We start from the raw sequence: 19023 nt of genomic DNA, 5'->3' as shown, positions 1-19023 counted from the left end.
AGACTAAATAGGTTATAAAATATTCTATTCCCTTTTTTTTGGTAGAATGAGAAAGGGACTCACTGTCATAAAAGATGAATGAATTAATCCCCGGGCCATTTCCTTTGCTTCCCATAAAGAATGCCTTCCCTAAATGAGGCAATGGGTCAGTCATGAGGCGCTTACATCAGATAGTCAAGGCAGGGCAGTTCTCAATTGAGAAAACAGTCTGTTGGCACAAGAAATCTCAAAACAACCCAACAGCCCAGTAGAGCTTAAAACAGAGTCGAGCTTTTGCTAGGACAGAAAGTAGAACAATTGATTCTTCCTCTTTTCACTTTTATGAATTCCTTTACATTTTTGAATGTGAACAGAATCAAGATTGTCTGGGGAAAGAGTGAAGGAGGATAGTAAAAGTGGAGGGATGGTCATTTAGCCCATCTTTTTCATAAATCAAAGACCATATTTTTCTTGCTTGCTTATATCTATACTAGCACAAATGGAGCTAACATTTTTTGGCATCTGAGAAAAGAAAATGTGGAAGGCTCATTTATCCTAAAGATATCAATGGAAAGAGCAGGCCGTTCCTTCCAGCTTGCTCCTGAGGTTGACTCTAAAATCTCAATAAATAAACAGCACAACAATATGAATGGAAACAAACAGAAATTGTAATAAAGTGTAATAAAAATATTTTGAAGAATCCTCTATTCAACCATTTGGAAATCTTTTAAGTTGGAAAAAGGTGTGAGAATACATGAATTCATCCTTAGCATGTGAGTGTTATGTCTGCATGGGGAAAATAAAAGGTTCTGAGAGTATCATTCTTCTAGGTTTATTTGACCTTTCTCTTCAGTTTGGACAATGTCAGCATTTAATAAATACTTGTTGAATTGGGTTTGACTGCTGAAGGGATGATTTAGTTGATGTCAAAGGGGAAAAATCACTAAGAGGTTACATTTATGTAGTGCTTTAAGTTTCAGAAAGCTTTGGATCTTTTATCTCTTTAAAACCTTACAACTACCCAGGTGAATCTTTATTATCTCCATTTTAGAGAAGATGAAACCTTGGCTGAGAGAATTTAAATAATTTGGACAGTCATACAGCAAATAAATATCTGAAGCAGGATTTGAACAATGGTTTTCTGACTCCAAAGTCACAAGCTCTGTCTACTCTGTGATCTATAGACTTTTATCCATCACCCTTGAACAGGTTGTATTTTATCGAATCAGAAAGGAAGGAAGGAACAAAGAAGGGGAGAATAAAAGAAGGAAAAAAGAAGAAAGGATGATTGAATGAATAAAAAGCTTATTGTTGGAATGCATATTAAACTACACCATAGGGGCGTCTAGGTGGCACAGTGGATAGAGCACCAGCCCTGAAGTCAGGAATACCTGAGTTCAAATCTGGACTCAGACACTTAACAATTACCTAGCTGTGTGGCCTTGGGGAAGCCACTTAACCCACATTGCCTTGCAAAAAAACAAACAAACTAAAAAAAAAACTGCACTATAGTTAAAGTATATTTGCATTTCACCCAACCTTCCCCTACCCCACACGTATTTTACATACTTTCAAAAAAATAGTCTGAAAAGAGTATATGTTAGGTATGTTTATATGTCTCTGTGTGCATACACATATATTTACATATACATGCATATGTACCAATATGTATTGTGGTTATCTTTACCTATCTCTCACACTCTCTTATTCTCATCTCTCCCTTCTAACCTTTTTTAACCTTAGTTAAGCTATAAATTCAACAATTGTGTTCACAGTGTGCTATGTTTCATATCAAACATTGATAAGACAGTGCAAAGAAAATGAAATATTTTCTACCTCCAAGAAACATATATTCTACTAGAAAAAAAATCCAAAGGATGACTAGCATTTTATGTGATGCACAAAGATTTATCAGAGTATCACAAATAGTTACATCAAGTTAAAAAAGTAAGAATAAATAATGTATACTTCTAAAGATAAAATTAAGTCAAAGAGTAACTTCACAAAGCAAAATGGTGAATTTTAATAAATACCTAAATTTCAAGCTTAAAGGGATGCTAATGTTTTCAAATTGGATTAGTGCAAGCCCTCTGGAAATGGGTGACTCAAGGAGCAAATAGTAATAGGAAAAAAAACTATTTAAACAATACTCTGCATTCAGTATATGCTTAATAAACAGACTAATAAAACCAATCACTGAAAGGACAAATAAATATGTAGGTAGGGAAAAACTAAGTCTTAATAAACCATGGACTTTTACTTGAATTCTTAGGAGAAGACCGAAGGTTAGGGGAGTCATTTCTAAAAGGCCATTGTTTCCATTAAGATATCATTTTCAGAAAAGGGATAAACCACCATTTTGTGCTTAAATTAGAGTTCTACTGAACAAAGGTCTTGGGGAAAAATATTTGATCTGATAAAACTAATAAACTCTTTCTCTTGGTGGAAATATATCATATACTATAGAATTCTCATGTCATTGTTAGAGTGGAATTCTATATCTCTTGTGGAAAAGTGGTAGGGGTGCTCTCATTTCACTATATAAAGTTACACAGAATGAACATAAGAAGACGTTTCTTTTAAGCTTTAAATTGGCATTGAATAACAGAATAGATAACATTAATGTGAATGGATAAAAGATCATTAAGTGCTTACTATGTGACAAGAAATATGATCTTTACATTATAATTGGAGAGGAATAACACACAAATGATAGTGGTAATCAGAGTGGGATTATTTGCTTACAATGGGGCAGGTGGAGATTGACAATTCTTTTTATGGAATAATGATAGTATTGATGTGATTACACTTCAAGAAATGAAAATATATTTATCTGTTTGAGGGGGGAGCAAAAGTCGAGTAAAATAAGGAGGTATAGCTATTAGTAAGATGACTGGGGAAAAGTGTGGGTAACTGAAACACCTATGTAGAGGGAAAAGGCAAGAAAACAGGGTTAGAGTTCTAAGGATAAAAGCTTTTACTGTTTGAAAATTGTATTGCCAAAACATATGTCATTTGAACCTGATAAACATTTTGACTAAATATTTAGGGCCATCATTAAATAGAATTAAGTTAAAATCTCGTTCCATTCTATTCCAACTACTCAGTCCAGAAATATTCCTAGAGTCAAAAAAGAGAAGTTGAAATCTTCCCTCAGAGAATTATTGGTTATATGACTCTGGTCAAGTAATTTAATTTATATCTGCCTCAGTTTCCTCAGTTGCAAAGGAGGATAATAATAATAATGCCCATCTCATAGCATTGTTATGAAGATTAAGTGAGCAAATAACTATAAAGCAATTTGTGCAATGTAAATAACTAAATTTAGTACAGTATTAAGTTAGCACTTAGTAAATGTTAGATGATGATGAGAATGAGGATGAAGATGATGATATTCCCTTAACCCTTCTTCAGTTGTGGACATTTTGCCTCTATACGCCATAGTACTCTCACAAGATGATAGAAGTATTTGTGATATTTCATTATGAATTTAACGCAATAGGAAAGTAGGATTAGAAGAAAGGTATTTCTTTTCACTTATCTTCAAAGAGAAAGTATTTTACAAAGTCTTTCACTTCAATTAAAATAACTTGGCAAGTTCAAAATGGTTCAGTCATGGAACATCTCTGTGGAAAAGGGAGAGCATACTAGGTCTCTTCTAGTATTGAAAAGGATAATAGATGGAAAGGAGATTAAGCTTGTATTGTTTGACTCCAGGAGGATGAATAGGAAGCATGGATATATAGGTGATATTCTGAAAAATTATCTTAACATTTTGTTGAATGCTTATTTAGAGTCCAATATACTAGCAGCATGATGTGCAGTCAAGAAAGGTCATACAGGGCTATGTTAAAAGAGGCCTAGCTTGCAGGAATTGTCAATCATTTCAATTATGTTTAACTTTCCCATTTCAGTTTTTCTTGGCAAAGATTCTGGAGTGGTTTCTCATTTCCTTTTCCAACTCATTTTATATATGGGGAAACTGAGACAAATAGGGTTAAGTGACTCACCCAGAGTTGCACAGATAGTAACTATCTAAGGTCAGATTTGAAATCAGAAAGATAACTCAGAAAGACTACAGGCCTGGGGACTGATTAGCTTTCAGAAATAAAGGTTAGAAATAGAAATAGATACAGAAATCAAACCTTAGCTAAAGTATTGTGCTCAGACTGAAAAATGTTAATTTCTGAAGATGGAGAGCTTCCAGAGATGGGTAACCAGTGAGATGAAGGAGCTTAAGTTCACAAGCTCTGAAAATGGACCATTTGAAGGAAGCAGGTATATTTAGGCTGGAGAAGGGACTTCTATATTTTTTGTGCATTCCTCTGCAGTGATCTTTAGAAAGTGCAATGACTCAAGTGTGAATATAAATTTAAATAAATTACTAAGAAAATCCCAAGACACCCCACCGAGGTATCTACTCAATCCATGAAGTTTCTGAAACTTCAGGTTTCTGATTGTTTCTTTATTTTTTCCCATGCACTGGACTGAAGAGTAGAACAAGTATTGATTCAGCACTGTGACATTATCACAATATATGGTAGACAGATATATGAACAACCTGTAAATAGATTTTTTAAATGCTAGAAATGTGCCCTTGCAATTAACTAGACTTTCATATCTTAAAACTGAAAATTGCATTTCAAACATGCACAATAGTAGTAGGAAATGTGACACTTAAGACACAACTTATAAGCTTTAGCTTAAAAATTCCTTATTTGATGAATGAGAGGATTATCCATACATATAAAGTTACAGTGCTTCATTTTTATTTTTTAATAGTCTAGAGCTGTTGGCTTTAAGTAGAAATTCTTCACTTAAAGAATCCAGATAAGGAGAACAAAACATAATAGCATGTTATGTTAAAAGATAAAATTCAAATATAACTCAGAAGAGCAAGCATTATTACTCTTTTTCCAATCTCCCAAAACCCAAAGCTTTATCATTGTATTGGTCATTCAAACTTAAATCTAAAAAGACCTTGGGAAGATAATACAATATCAAATATAATTTAAAAAGTTACCAAAACTACTGAATGGATAGAAGGACTTTGTGATACCAACCTTAGAGGGAAACCACAAAGGGAAGTGAGTTGGATTTGTAGTCAAAGGTCTAAACTTCACTCCAAGCTCTGATTTGTCTTCCTTGTATGACTTTAGACAAATTATTTAATCCCTTTGGACATCATATTCTACAACTTCAAAATGGATTAGGTAAATTCTGAGCTTACATCTATCTTTCCTTCTCACATTTTACTTTGGTTAAGTGGTACATTTTTTCCATTCTCTAATGACAGCATTGCATTCTGCTGGTGATAGCTATTCCAAAGATCCATTAACAATGTAGATAGGACAGATTCCAAAGGAGACACAATTATCTGTTTAACTGATAAATGAAGGTATTTAATGCTGGAGAGACTGATTAATATGAAACTAAAAAAATAATATTTAAAGGAAGGAAAGTTCCCTTTAGTGAATTCCATTCCATATTTTATTCTTATTAGCTTTCTTCCTTATATCCTACTTCTCTTTTCCCTATCTTCTACTGAGATCAAGAAACTAAGGGGCTATAACTTTTGAATATCCTTTCAGAAACTCCTATTTGAGACAGAGAGGTCACAGTCAAAAATGGTAAAATCTTAATATGATTATGTTGGGTTAAGGACAGTATTTTAAATTTCTTAAATTTTGTTGGCATAAGGAAGAAAAGCTGGAAGTGTAAGCCTAGAATTTCAGACCTATCTCCACAAAATGTATAACTGAAATTCCAGGAAAATCTTCTTTAATTTCTGTCAGTAGAGTTTCTTCGAAATTAAACTTCTTTTCAATCAATAAAGCTACAGGTTGTAATAAAATAATTTTCATGGGATAGTACTTAACACAATTATATTTTAATCTATTATTAAGGTCCTAAGAATCTTTCAGTTTTAGAGGGAGAAAATTACATAATTCATATGAAAGAACTTTTTAAAAAATACATAATTCCAAGAATTTTAACCAAATTAAATCAGATGAATACCTGACATTTACATCACACTTGAAGAAGGTTTGAAAAGAGTATTCTGTACAATGTATGTAACATTTAAACTATATAACAACCTTGTAAAATAGATACTACAGAGATTCTGGCTCCCCATTTGTAAAATAAAAGATTCAGTGACATTAAAAGAATTGACCTTAGTTACACAAATAATAACTATTAGAGCTTAGATTTGGAATGCTATCCATTGTGCAACATCTTTCATAATATCCAGATATAATATGGGTAATACTTATCAACCATGAAGTTGTGGCCAGATTGCCAAATTGGAATTTTCAAAAGAATTATGTTCAAAGAATTACTGTGAACACCACTACAATACTTTATCTCTAAGTCTTTGCTTTTCTGAAAAATAGTCCTTGGAAAGCTACACTGTCTACTTCACAAAGTCGTTCTAAGGATAAAAAAAAAGATAATATATAAAAGAAATTTTGTAAACTTAAAGCATTATATAAATGTTAGTAGTTGTGCTGTTCTTGTTATTTTTATGAAATTCTCATGTTGTTTCTTTCTTTCTTTGAAGGATCATGGTTTCCCCTGAAAGTGGATTATACAATGACCCGGGAGCCAAGATCACAGAGAGCAGTCAGGAGTTGCCTGAGCTCTTCCCAACTTCCTTCCAAAAATATTAAATAGGGCTTCTAAATGACTTCTGCAATAACAGAACCCACAAAAAGACAGAGTGAAACACTTTTTCAGCTCAAGATATCTTAGAAGAGCTTGAAGAAAGGATTGTCTCACTTAGTTAAAAGACAAGCACAATTCAGCACAGGCAGGAGGCACTTAACTTCAACAATAGAGGATCATCTGTCCTTGTGTAGCAGGTAAGCTGTGAGACCTTCACTCCCAGCATAGAAGGCATATTGGGAACTTCATAACCCAGAACAGCGGGAATAGATAAGTCTGTCCACCCATGCTCAGAAAGGAAACTGCCAGAATGTAACATTCTATCATGGAAAGCCAGTGACAAGACCCATGACCCCCAAGACAAGAAGTTTGGAACAGTACTCCCTGTGCCCCATGAGCAGAACTAATTTTTTTAAATGAGTAATAATACCAAAAAGTTCCCTAAATGTGAATATGAAACTAAAAGCTACTATGGCAACAAGCTCAAAATGCAAACTCAGGAAGTCTCAAAGGGCAATATGAATTGGTCTCAAATCCAAAAAGTCTTCTTGAAAGACTTTTATCTCTAAAGAGATGGAAGAAAACTTGGGGAAATAATGAAAGTAATACAGGAGAATAATGAAAAAAAGAGTCAACAGCTTGGGAAAGGAAACACAAAACTTGGTGAGAGAAAATATCTCCTTCAAAATCAAAAATGGTATAATAGAAAAGGGGATACCAAAGATAATTGAAGAAAAAAGTTCCTTCAAAACTAAAATGGGGAATGGGCAGCTAGCTGGCAAGGTAAGATAGAGGATCTACCCTGCAGTCAGAAGGGCCTGAGTTGACCTCAGACATTTGATACATGCTAGTTGTGTGACCTTGGGCAAGAAACTTAACCCCATTATCTTGTAAAAATAAACAACAAAAATCTAGAACCATGCAACTGAAAGTTGTTGACTCTAAGAGAACAAGCAGCAATCCAACAGGAAAAAAAGAATAAAAAATAAAAGAAAATGTAAAATACCTCATTGGGAAAACAACTGACCTGGAAAATTGGACCACAAAAGAAAATTTTAAAATTATTGGATTGACTTCTGGCCAAGATGGTGGAGAGAAGTCAGGTACTGTGCTAAGGTCTCCTGGTTTCCCCTCAAAAATAACATGAAAGAAAACTCTAAACAGAAATTTGTTCGACAAAACCCAGAAAGAAAAATCTAGGAGAAGACCGCCTACCAACAAGGTCTGTCTCAGGGGACTGTGCGTAAACTGGGAGACAAGAGCAGAGGACCAGCAGCGAAGGGAAGTCAGAGGACCAGCCTGAGTTATGGAGGCTTTGGTGAGTGCTTGGTCCAAGGACCAAATTTAGCCACGGAACCTTTGGCTGGGGTTAGGGGAGCTCTGGGGAGTCCCAGCTAGGCTAGAGGGTGAGTTCTAGCACCCAGAGTTGCAGAGCACTGCTGGAGATCAATCAGGGGCTGGAGATGGAGCTTCATATTTTCAGCAAAGCCCTCTTCCCAGAACACACAGTAGCAGTCCCTCCACCCCCTCAGGCTCAGGCAAGGGCAGCAGAGTTCCCTCAGCTGAAAGGGAGATTAACTACGCCCCTCAGACCCAGGCCACATTGGTCAAGGACAATTCAGACTTGCTGCCACCCCTCACCCACTCCAGGGCTAGGGAGAGGGCCTCAAACACTCTAGAGAAAGCAGATAATGTCCCCTACTGGCCAGCCTTTGGAATTACTAAACCAAGTGAACAAAGCCTCTAGGGTTTTCAAAAGCAAACTTCTGAGAACCAGCCCCTCCCCCAACACAAGATGCTAGGAAAAAGAAAAAAAGGCCCGCAGAAAGTGGGGGGGGGCACAATGAAAATTACTTTGAAAGATCCTAATCCAGAGAGATCTAGAACTTCTGAGGAGAATATGAATTGGTCTCTAGGCCAGAAAGACTTCCCTGAAGAAATCAGGAAGGAGTTATAAAATCAACTGGGAAAACTGGGAAAAGTAACTCAAGAGAAAATTAATACCGTGCAAGAGAAAATTAACATCTCACAACAATTAAACAAATCTTTGGAAAATACAATTGGAAAAATAAAAAAATTAGAAAAATTCTCTCAGATACTCAATTGGGCAAATGCAAAAAAAAATAATTCTCTCAAATCCTCAATTGGGCACATGGAAAACTCCTTCAAAAATAGAATCGACCAATTGGAAAAGGAGTTGCAAAAGGTAAATGAATAAAATTCTTCTATAAAAAGAAAGAATGGAATCTCTGGAAATGAATGACTTCATGAGACAAGATTCTGTAAAACAAAACCAAAAGATTGAAAAAATAAAAGAAAATGTAAAATACCTCATCAGCAAAACTACTGAGCTCTAGAATAGATCAAAGAGAGACAATCTAAGAAACATTGGTCTTCTTGAAAAAATTGAAGTGAATAAAAGCCTGGATTTACTATTACAAGATTTAGTGATTAGTGATGGAAAACTTCCCTGATATGGAATAAAAGGGCAAAATAGTTATTTAAAGAATAAATTGATCACCTCCAGAAAGGGACAGTAAAATGAAAACACCAAGGAATATTGTGGGCAAATTCTAGAAGTATCAAAAAAAAAGAGAGAAAATCCTGCAAGTGGCCACAAAGAAACAATTTAAATACCAAGGAACCACAGTAATAATTGTGTAGGACCTGGCAGCAGCAATATTAAGGGATGAAAGGGTCTGAAATGAGATATTCCTAAGAGCAAGGGAGCTTGGAATACAGCCAAGAATTCACTATCTGGCAAAAGTGAGCCTTCGCTTGTGGGGAAAAGATGGATGTTTAACAAAATAGGACGCTTCCAACATTTCCTGATGAAAAGTCCAGAGTTAAATACAAAATTTGGACATCAAACAGGAGACTAAAGAGACACATGAAAAGGTAAAATAAAAATGGGTAAAGAAAAAAACTGCTATCCAATAACATGTGAACTGGCTGAATCCCTACCTAGGAGAAAGAGTCTAATAACTTTCAAAAATTGTACCTCTATTAGAGAGAATAAACTTAGCCAGAAGTGATGGACACTCACAAATTTTCTGTGACTCAGAATGATTTAAAAAAATACCTCCTTAAAAATAATACCCCCTTAAAAAGGGGAACAGTAAGGAAAAAGGAGCAAGAGGGAGAATGAATGGGGTAAATCTCATTATATTGAGAGGTATGAAGGACTTATTGCAATAGAGGGGAAGAAGGGAGGAGGTAAGAACCACCTGAATCTTACTCTCATCAGATTCAGCTTAATACATTGTGGATGGAGCTGTGAGCTCATTCAACCATTTTGGAGATTCATTTGAAATTATGCCCAAAGGGCAACAAAAATGTGCATACTCTTTTAACCAGTAATTACCACTACTGGTTCTATACCCTGAAGAGATCATGAAAAAGGGTAAAAACATCACTTGGACAAAAATATTCCTTACAGCCCTGTTTGTGTTGGAAAAGAATTGGAAATTAAGTGAATGTCCTTCAATTGGTGAATGGCTTAATAAACTGTCTTATATGTATGTGGTATAACACTATTGTACCTTTAGAAACCAGGAGGAATGGGAATTCAGAGGAACCTGGAGGGATTTGTATGAACTGATACTAAGCGAGATGAGCAGAATCAGAAGAACATTGTACACCCTAATAGCAACATGAGGGTGATGATCAACCTTGATGGACTTGCTTTCCATCAGTGCAACAATCAGGGACAATTTGGGGTTATCTGTGATGGAGAATGGAGAATACCATCTGTATCCAGAGAAAGAATTGTGGAGCTTGAAGAAAGAACAAAGATTATTTCCTTTTACTCAAAAAAATCCATTATCTTATTAGGTAATTTTGTTATCTCTTATTTTTTTCCTTAAGCATATGATTTCTCTCTCATCAAAATCATTTTAGATCAATGTATAGCATGGAAATAATGTAAAGACTGATAGACTTCCTTCTGTGCAGGGTGGGGGGAGGGAAGCAAGATTAGGAGGAAAATTATAAAATTCAAAAATAATTATATTTTTTAAGAATGAAAAGCAACTACTGAATTAATCAATAAAACCAAGTGCTGATTTCATGGAAAAGTCAATAGTATAAATAAACTTTTGGCTAATTTGAGTTATAAAAAAAAGTAAAAAGAACAAATTATCAATATCAAAAACAAATGTGGTGCTTTGAGCCCCATTGAAGTGGAAATTGGGAACTATTTTGCCAATGTATGTCAATAAATCTGATAACCTAACTGAAGTGAACAAATATTTACAAAATATTCATTGCCATATTTAACAAAAAATGAAATACTTAAGTAACCCCACTTAAAAAAATGAAATTGAATAAGTCATCAATGAAGTCTCCAAGGAAAAAAAAAGTCCGATACCCGATGGAATTACAAGTGAATTCTACCAAACATTTGAAGAACAATTAATTCCAATTCTATATAAACCATTTGGAAAAATAGAAGAAGAAGGAGGTTGACCAAATCTCTTTCATGATTCAAATAGGGTACCAATACCTAAACCAGGAATTGTCAAAAACCGAGGAAAAAACATTATCTTCCTAATGAATATTGTTCCAAAAATTTTACATAAAATATGAGTCAATAGAATTCAGCAATGTTCCATCAGGAAAATACACTATGACCAGATGGAATTTGTGCTAGGAATACTTGGTTCTATCACTATTAGGAAAACAATCAGCATAATTGACCATATCAATAAAAAAATAACAGAAATCAAATGATTTTTTCCAATAGGTGATGAAAAATCTTTTCAAAATATGACACTCATTCCTATTAAAAGTACTAGAGAGCACAGGAATAAAGGTAGCAGTCCTTAAAGTGGTAAGCCTATCAAAAACCATAAGGAAGATATGTAATGGGGATAAGCTAGAAGCATTACCAATAAGATCAGGGGTGAAAAGAGAATGCCCATCATCACTATTTTTCAGTATTATTCTAGAAATGTTATCTTTAGGAATAAAAGAAGAAAATTGAAGGAATTTGAATAGGCAATGAGGAAACAAAACTTTAAATGATATGGTGGCATCCATCTCTGAGAATCAACTTAAAAACCACTTGAAAAACTTAATAATTTTAGTAAAGTTTCAGGATATAAAATATGAAGAACAAAATCCAGCAACAAGAGTTAGAAAGAGAAATTCCATTTAAAGAAATGGACTGGCCCAAGAAATGTCCCAAGTCAAACACAGAAACTATATGAACATAATTAGAAAATACATTTCCACACAAATAAAATCAGATCTAAGTAACAAGAAAAATATCAATCACTCATGGGTAGGTGAAACTAATGTAATAAAAATGATAATTCCACGTAAGTTAAATCACTTATTCAGGTACATAACAATCAACTTACCAAATATTATTCTATAAAATTACAAAAAAAATATCAAACTTCATTGGGAAGAAGGAAAAAAATCAAGAATATCAAGGAAATTAATGGAAAAAAAGTGCAAGAGAAGGTGACTGAACCATCCTCAATCTAAAACTATAATATGAAGTGACAATCATCAAAACTATTTGATACTAGCTAAGAAATATTGTGGTGGATCAACAGAATAAGTTAGATTCACAAATCAGTAGTAAATAATAGAATATAGTAAGTAATCAACTGTTTCATAAACACAAAGATGTGAGCTTCTGAGATAAGAGTTCACTATTTGACAAAATCTCTGGGAAAACTGGAAAATAATATCACAGAAACAATACTACACACCCTATACCAAGATAAGGTCAAAATGGGTACATGATCTAGACTTAAAAGGTGACATTGTAAGCCAGTTAGGGAAGCCATGAAGAGCTTTATCTGTCAGATCAGTAGAAAGAAGATGTTATGACCAATCAAGAAAGAGAAAAACATTATGAAATGCAAAATAGAAAATTTTCATTACATTAAATTTTGTACAAACAAAACCAATTCAAACAAGATTATAAAGAAGGCAGAAAGTTGGGAAATGATCTTTATAATCAATATTTCTGATAAAGTTCTAATTTCTAATAGATATAGATAACTTATTCAAATTTATAAGAATACAAGTAATTACACATTTGATAAATGGTCAAAGAATGTGAGCAGCTGACGAAATTAAAGCTATATATATATATATTGCTCTAAAACACCATTGATTAGAAATATGTAAATTAAAATGACTCTGAGTTACCATTATATATATATATATATATATATATATATATATATATACACACATATATCAGAATGGTTAATATCATGGGAAAGGAAAATGATACATATTGGAGGGAATGTGGGGAAACTGGGACATTAATGCACTGGTAGCCGAAACCGTGAACAGAACTAACCATTGTGTAGAGCTATTTGGAATATTGCCAAAGGGCAATAAAACTGTGCATACCCTTTGATTCAACAATACCACTACAAAGTAGGTATTCCAAAGAGATCAAAAAAAAGGAGAAAGCATCCACATGTGAAAAACATTTATAGCAGCTCTTTTTTAATCTAATTTTTATTTTTTATCTTTTGAATGTTTTTGCTATTTTTCACAGTAACAAGTTTTTGAAATTCATATTTTTGTAAGATTTTGAATTTTCCTTTTTCTTCCTCTCTACATTTCCTATCCCTTCCCCATGACAGTGAGTAATCTGATATAGATTACATATGTACAGTCATGCTTAATCTATTTCCATATTAGTAATGTTGTGAAACAATAATCAGAAGTAAGGAGCAAGAACATGAGAAAAAAGAAAGAAAAACATTAAACAAGTTTTGAAAATTGAAAATAGTATGCTTTTATCTACATTCAACTTCATAATTTTTTCTCAAAGTAGATGGCATTTTCCATCACAAGTCCTTTAGAACTGTCCTTGATCACTGAACTGTTTAGAGGAGATAAGATCATCACAGTTGATCATCACACAATGTTGATGTTAATAACAATGTTTGCCTAGTTCTGAACACCTCACTCAACATCAATTCATCCAAGTCTTTCTAGGCTTTTCTGAAGTCTTCCCCTCACAATTTATTATAGAATGGATAGTAATCCATTACATGTATACACCATAACTAGTACAATCATTCCTCATTTGATGAGTAAATCTCCTTAATTTCTTATTCTTTGTCATTACAAAAAAGAGCTGCTATATGTACAAGTGGATCTCCCTCCACTATTTGTTGGATGAGTTCACAACTCCACCTACAGAATTTTAGTATTACAGTTTTCTCACATGCCCTCCAACATTATTTTCCTTTCTGATCATTTTAGTCAATATTGCAGTCATGAATGCTATTTGAGAGGTGTTTTAATTTGTATTTCTCTAATCAATAATGATTTAGAATATTGTTTTCATATCACTATAGACAGCTTTAATTTCTTCATCTGAAAGCTGCCTGTCCATATTCTTTAATCATCTATTAATTGGGGAATGACACATATTCTTATGAATTAGGCTCAATTCTCTATATATTTTAGAAAAGTCTTTTATTAGAAACATTAGCTATTAACATTGTCTCCCAGTTTTCTTCCTCTTGCATTCTTTAATGTTCCCTATTCATTTTTGGTCATCAACTTCTCCCTTTTCCAAAGATCTGAAAGATAAACTATTGCCTGTCCTTCAAATTGAATTGTGATATCACTTTATGTTCAAATATTGTACTCATTTCAAACTTATCTTAGCATAGAATGTAAGATATGGCTCTATGCATAGTTTCTGCCATACTGTTTTCCAGTTTTCCCAGAAGATTATTTAAATACTGAGTTATTAGGTCCGAAGCTGGAGTCTCCAGGTTTATCAAACAGTAGATTACTATGGTCATTTACTACTGTTTCTTTTGTACCTAAGCTGTTCCACTGATCTTTTTCTTAGCCTCTACTAGAAAAAATTGATGACTGCAATATTATAAGGTAATTTTTAGATCTAGCATGACTTTAGCAGTTCTTTTTGAAAGTTGAGGGGATGACATCTATTTTTGCAGCTGCTTTGTCTGAGATAAGGATTGTTACACCTGTATTTTTCACTTCAGCTAAAGCAACATATATTTTGCTTCAACATTTTACTTTTACTCTATATATGTCTCTCTGCTTCAAATGAGTTTCTACTAAGCAGCATATTGGTTTTTAATCCATTCTGCTATTTGCTTAACTTTTAAGGGAGAGTTCACTCCATTCACATTCAAAGTTATAATTACTCTTTATTGTCCTCCATGCTATCTTCCCTGTGTATTTTTCCCCTTTGCACTTTATCCATATTCCCCAGTATTTTGTTTTTGAATACCACCACCTTCAGTGTGTTTGTCCCCCTATATCCAACCACCTCCCCTTTCTTTCCCCTTTCCCTTTGCCTCTTCTTCCTTCCCTTCCTTCTGTTAGTTCCCCTTTTCCCTCCCCTCCACTTTTCCCTTTTAATACTTAAAAGATAAGTTTCTTAATTTATCTGAGTGCATGTATGTTAAATTTAAGCTAACACAATATTAATCAAAATGTATTAATTTCACTTTTAATTCATTTTTCTTTCTCTTGGGTTTTCTCTTTAGTTCTGATTATTCTTTCACAACATGGGCAATAGAAAAAATATGTTTTACATGATTGTGAAGATAGCTTATTGTTTTGGGAGAATGGGGGGAACATAGAATAGAAGAAAATTTTACAAAAATGATGAAAGCTATCTCTACATGTGATTGGAAAAAATACTAATATAAAAACAAAAAAATAGTAAAATGAATAAAATCAAACTCAATATATAGTCAAATGAATAAACTCAGCATGAAAAAAAGAGAATTACAAACTCATAAATATTCCAGTTCAATACTGGCAGAGGGCTATGACTCAGCATACTGTAACTAAGAAGTTAACACCAGAAGATCAATCTGCAACCAGTTCTCTAATAAGAAAGATAATTTTATGAAAAATCTAATAGATTAAATAATTACAGAAAAATATTCTGAAATATACATTATTTCTACTGGAATTCATGAGATTTTCATACAACTCCCTAAAGTCTTAGGGAAAAAGATGCAAACTCCTTTGACAAGCAATATAAATAATTTCTCAAAGAAAACTCTTCTTGTTTTTGTTTGTTCCCTTAATGTGCATGCAAATAATTTCCTTATCTGCATTTTAACTTTAATAAGTAATCAAGAACTATAGCATAAAAAATCCCCATTATTAAATTAATTTCCAATTTTGTTGACAGAAAATGAAAGTCTGGATATGATTTATCTCTCATGGATATGATTTATCTCTCATCACACCCAATTTGGATCAAGGTACAACATGGAAACAAAATAAAGATTGACAGATTGCCTTCCGTGGGGGGGTGGGGGTGGGGGGAGGGAAGTAAGATTGGTGGGAAAATTGTAAAACTCAAATAATATCTTTAATAAAAATTAATTTTAAAAAATAAATAAAAAGAAAAAAGAATAAAAAAGAAAATGAAAGTCTGGAAGTTGAAATAATGGAGGAAAGGTAGACAATAAATCTCAAATTCATTTTGAATAAGAAATCAAGAATTTGGCTATTAATCTTATTAACACAATATTTTTAAATGAAGATACATATTAAATATTATAAATAACAAAAGGGATAGTTGGGTGGTACAGTAGATAGAGCACTGGCCCTGGAGTCAAGAGGACCTGAGTTCAGATCTTACTTACCATTGTGGCCTTTGGGCAAGTCACTAAATACCATTGCCTTGCTAAAAAACCCCAACAAAAAATAAATAATGTAATATAATATAAAATACAAGAAACGATGAATGGTATTATAAAAGTTTACTTTCTACCTAATTTCTCTTGAATGTTAGAAAAAAGTTAATTGATAAACAGTTGATATTTATCTTAAAGCATATTCCTATCTTTAAGAACTAAAATATATAAATGTACTTTGCATAACGTCATGTGCATTGATATTCTGTTTCAGTCGATTGAAAGTGGGCATACTCTCCAAGTAAAAAGAAATAGATAATGGTTCTTACCGACAGATGGGGATATTTTTCTGAATAAAACAAGTTCCACCATTTTTGCAATATCCTATTGGGCATTCTAATTAGGAAAAAAACACAAAGGATACATTTAATTATTAACATCATCAAGAAATAGAAGGAAACATTTGCATTATTCTTTATTACTGGGGCTATTCCTACAATGAAATAAAAAAAGACTCCCTCAAAGTGAACTATTCCTTTACAGTAAAACATGAAAGGACTCTCCTAGGCTACTCTTCTATGCTCTGAAAAAAATTTACTCAATGGTCCCCTGCTGTCCTGGAAAAGTTCATTCACTTCATATGCCTGAGTGGATAACTATAAGAGGGTAGTCTTTCTGCCATAGGATTATGTTCAAAGTGCTTATTTAGAACATGTCTATGTGACATATTGGGACTCTACATTATTCTTCGGAGCAAGTCATTTCTTTTTTTGAATTCCACACAGTATTGACTATAGGAAAACAGAGAAATGTTACATGGGGGTGACTTTTTCATAGAAAACTTGGCTAATTCATACACTCATGCTCATCTAACTTCTAAATTAACATGTCTAACTTAACAATGCCATATGTTTGCACAGCAATTTTAATTTTCAAAATGCTTTCATGTGTTCTATCTCACTTTAAAAGCATAAAATTCTATTTTATTTTCCAAAGTGAAATTTCAAGTCAGCAACTGTTCTCTTATCGGTTTTGTTCTTTGTGCCCAGTTTACCTAATCTTTGCACTATTGAAATTCCTCTATTGGCAGATAAGCAAGGGGAGCAGTTGTCATTTCACTTCCAGGCATTGAAATATAGGGAATGTTGGCAATCCTTGCTCCCCTTCAACCAGAGAAAACAACTGAGCACACAAGACAGTTATTCCACACCCTCTCAGACCACACCCAAAGTAAACTGCTCCCTAGACCAACTCTGCTTCATTCACTCCCAAACCCCTCTGAGGAACTGAGCAGTATGCTCCTGGTATACCTATTTACTGGACAGAGGAGGTTGTCCAGGGACTTTTCTTTTTATTCCGTCTCAAATGAATTTGCCTTTAAAATTGACTTGACCCAGGTGGCAAAATTTTTAGTTATAGATATGGTTGATGGATACCCAAGCTTTCTCACTATAATCTTTCCGCGTAACTGAAATCCTTGTTATCTCACCAGATCCCAAATTTTCTTGCTAAATTCTTCAGAGTCCATAGGGATAAACTCTACAAACTTTCTGCCAGATTATCAGGTTTTGTCCATTCATTATTGGCAAAACATTGTTCCGAAGTGTACTGAGAATACATTAACCATTTGGTGAACATGCTGAAGTGATGGGGATTTCTCTAACACATAGGAAATATAAAGGCGAAAAGTCTACCCTCAAGGGGCTCACTTTCTAATGGGGGAAAAGAATATGCAAACAACTCTGAAATAGATACAGTGTTACTGAGAGTTGCACATGGTACACAGAGTCCCTGGCCTCACCAAACTTTGATAGGTAGACCTTCTGGAAGAGAGATCATAGAACAATTTGCAAAAGTGGGAGATTTGAGTAGTGGATAGCAGTGAGAAGTCAAAAATATCCTTAAGGATAATAGGAGAGGAAAATTTTGTGAATGGAATATGTGGGAAAACAATCTGACATATGCCAGAAGAACTAAGCAGTAAATACCAGGGTCATTAAGGAAGAGTTAAAAACTCCAGGAACCAACTTTATTTGTGTCTGACTTCTTTTCTATTTCAAAAGTTTTCTGCTCTTCTGTATTCATTAGAAATATAATCCTGTTAGCCGAATTCAAATAAAGTTACAGAACAGAGGAAATAGAAGCATCAAGGAATCCTGTTCAGCAGATCAAGAATAAATTAGAGGAAATCCCATAGAAGACCTGGGAATGAGAACCCATAATACAGTGAAGATCATTGGGGATTCCCCAAAACAGGAATTTGTTGAGAAAATATTCCTTCCATAATAAAGGATTCAAGAGTTCTGAGGTCTTATTTGGATATGATATTATGTTGCTATGATTTGTCCTACTGAAACATATTATTTCTCTTTAAATAGTGCTTAACTTTAAATGGGAATCAGCAGGACTTAGTCCTATTCATCAGGCTTCCTGAAACATCTGCAGGTTAACTGCTAAGTAGATATAGTTGCACTGATAAACATCAATTTGAGTATGCTTGCTTTACTGTCATATGAGGACCATTAAAAGTAGTATTTTCTGTATTTTATATATTTTCCTACCTTTTTTATTTCTCTAAGAAGGAATTCTTAATCTATGATTTGGGAATCTAAAAAATATTTTTGATTACATTGAATAGCAATCATTTCCTTTGTAAGCATACTTATGGTATGGTTGATTCTTTTTTTATCAAAGAAGATCATAATAACATCACTATATTAGAGACAAATTATAGTATATACGATTATGGCTAATT

At 33.6% G+C, this 19023-nt stretch overlaps 1 protein-coding gene across 1 annotated transcript in view; it reads right to left on the bottom strand.

Annotated features, from left to right (window-relative positions):
- MALRD1 (MAM and LDL receptor class A domain containing 1) overlaps positions 1-19023 on the bottom strand; it is an 879021-nt gene that overhangs the window by 52393 nt on the left and 807605 nt on the right. Inside the window, exon 38 of the mRNA XM_074195229.1 lies at positions 16598-16664. Within this exon, the coding sequence (XP_074051330.1) occupies positions 16598-16664 (67 nt within the window). The remainder of the gene's footprint in view (positions 1-16597; positions 16665-19023) is intronic.

Source organism: Macrotis lagotis, chromosome 7 (assembly GCF_037893015.1).
Source record: "Macrotis lagotis isolate mMagLag1 chromosome 7, bilby.v1.9.chrom.fasta, whole genome shotgun sequence".
In the NCBI taxonomy this organism is placed as follows: Eukaryota; Metazoa; Chordata; class Mammalia; order Peramelemorphia; family Peramelidae; genus Macrotis; species Macrotis lagotis.
The sequence above is the reverse complement of the archived record's forward strand: the minus strand, read 5'-3'. Positions and strand labels throughout refer to the sequence as shown.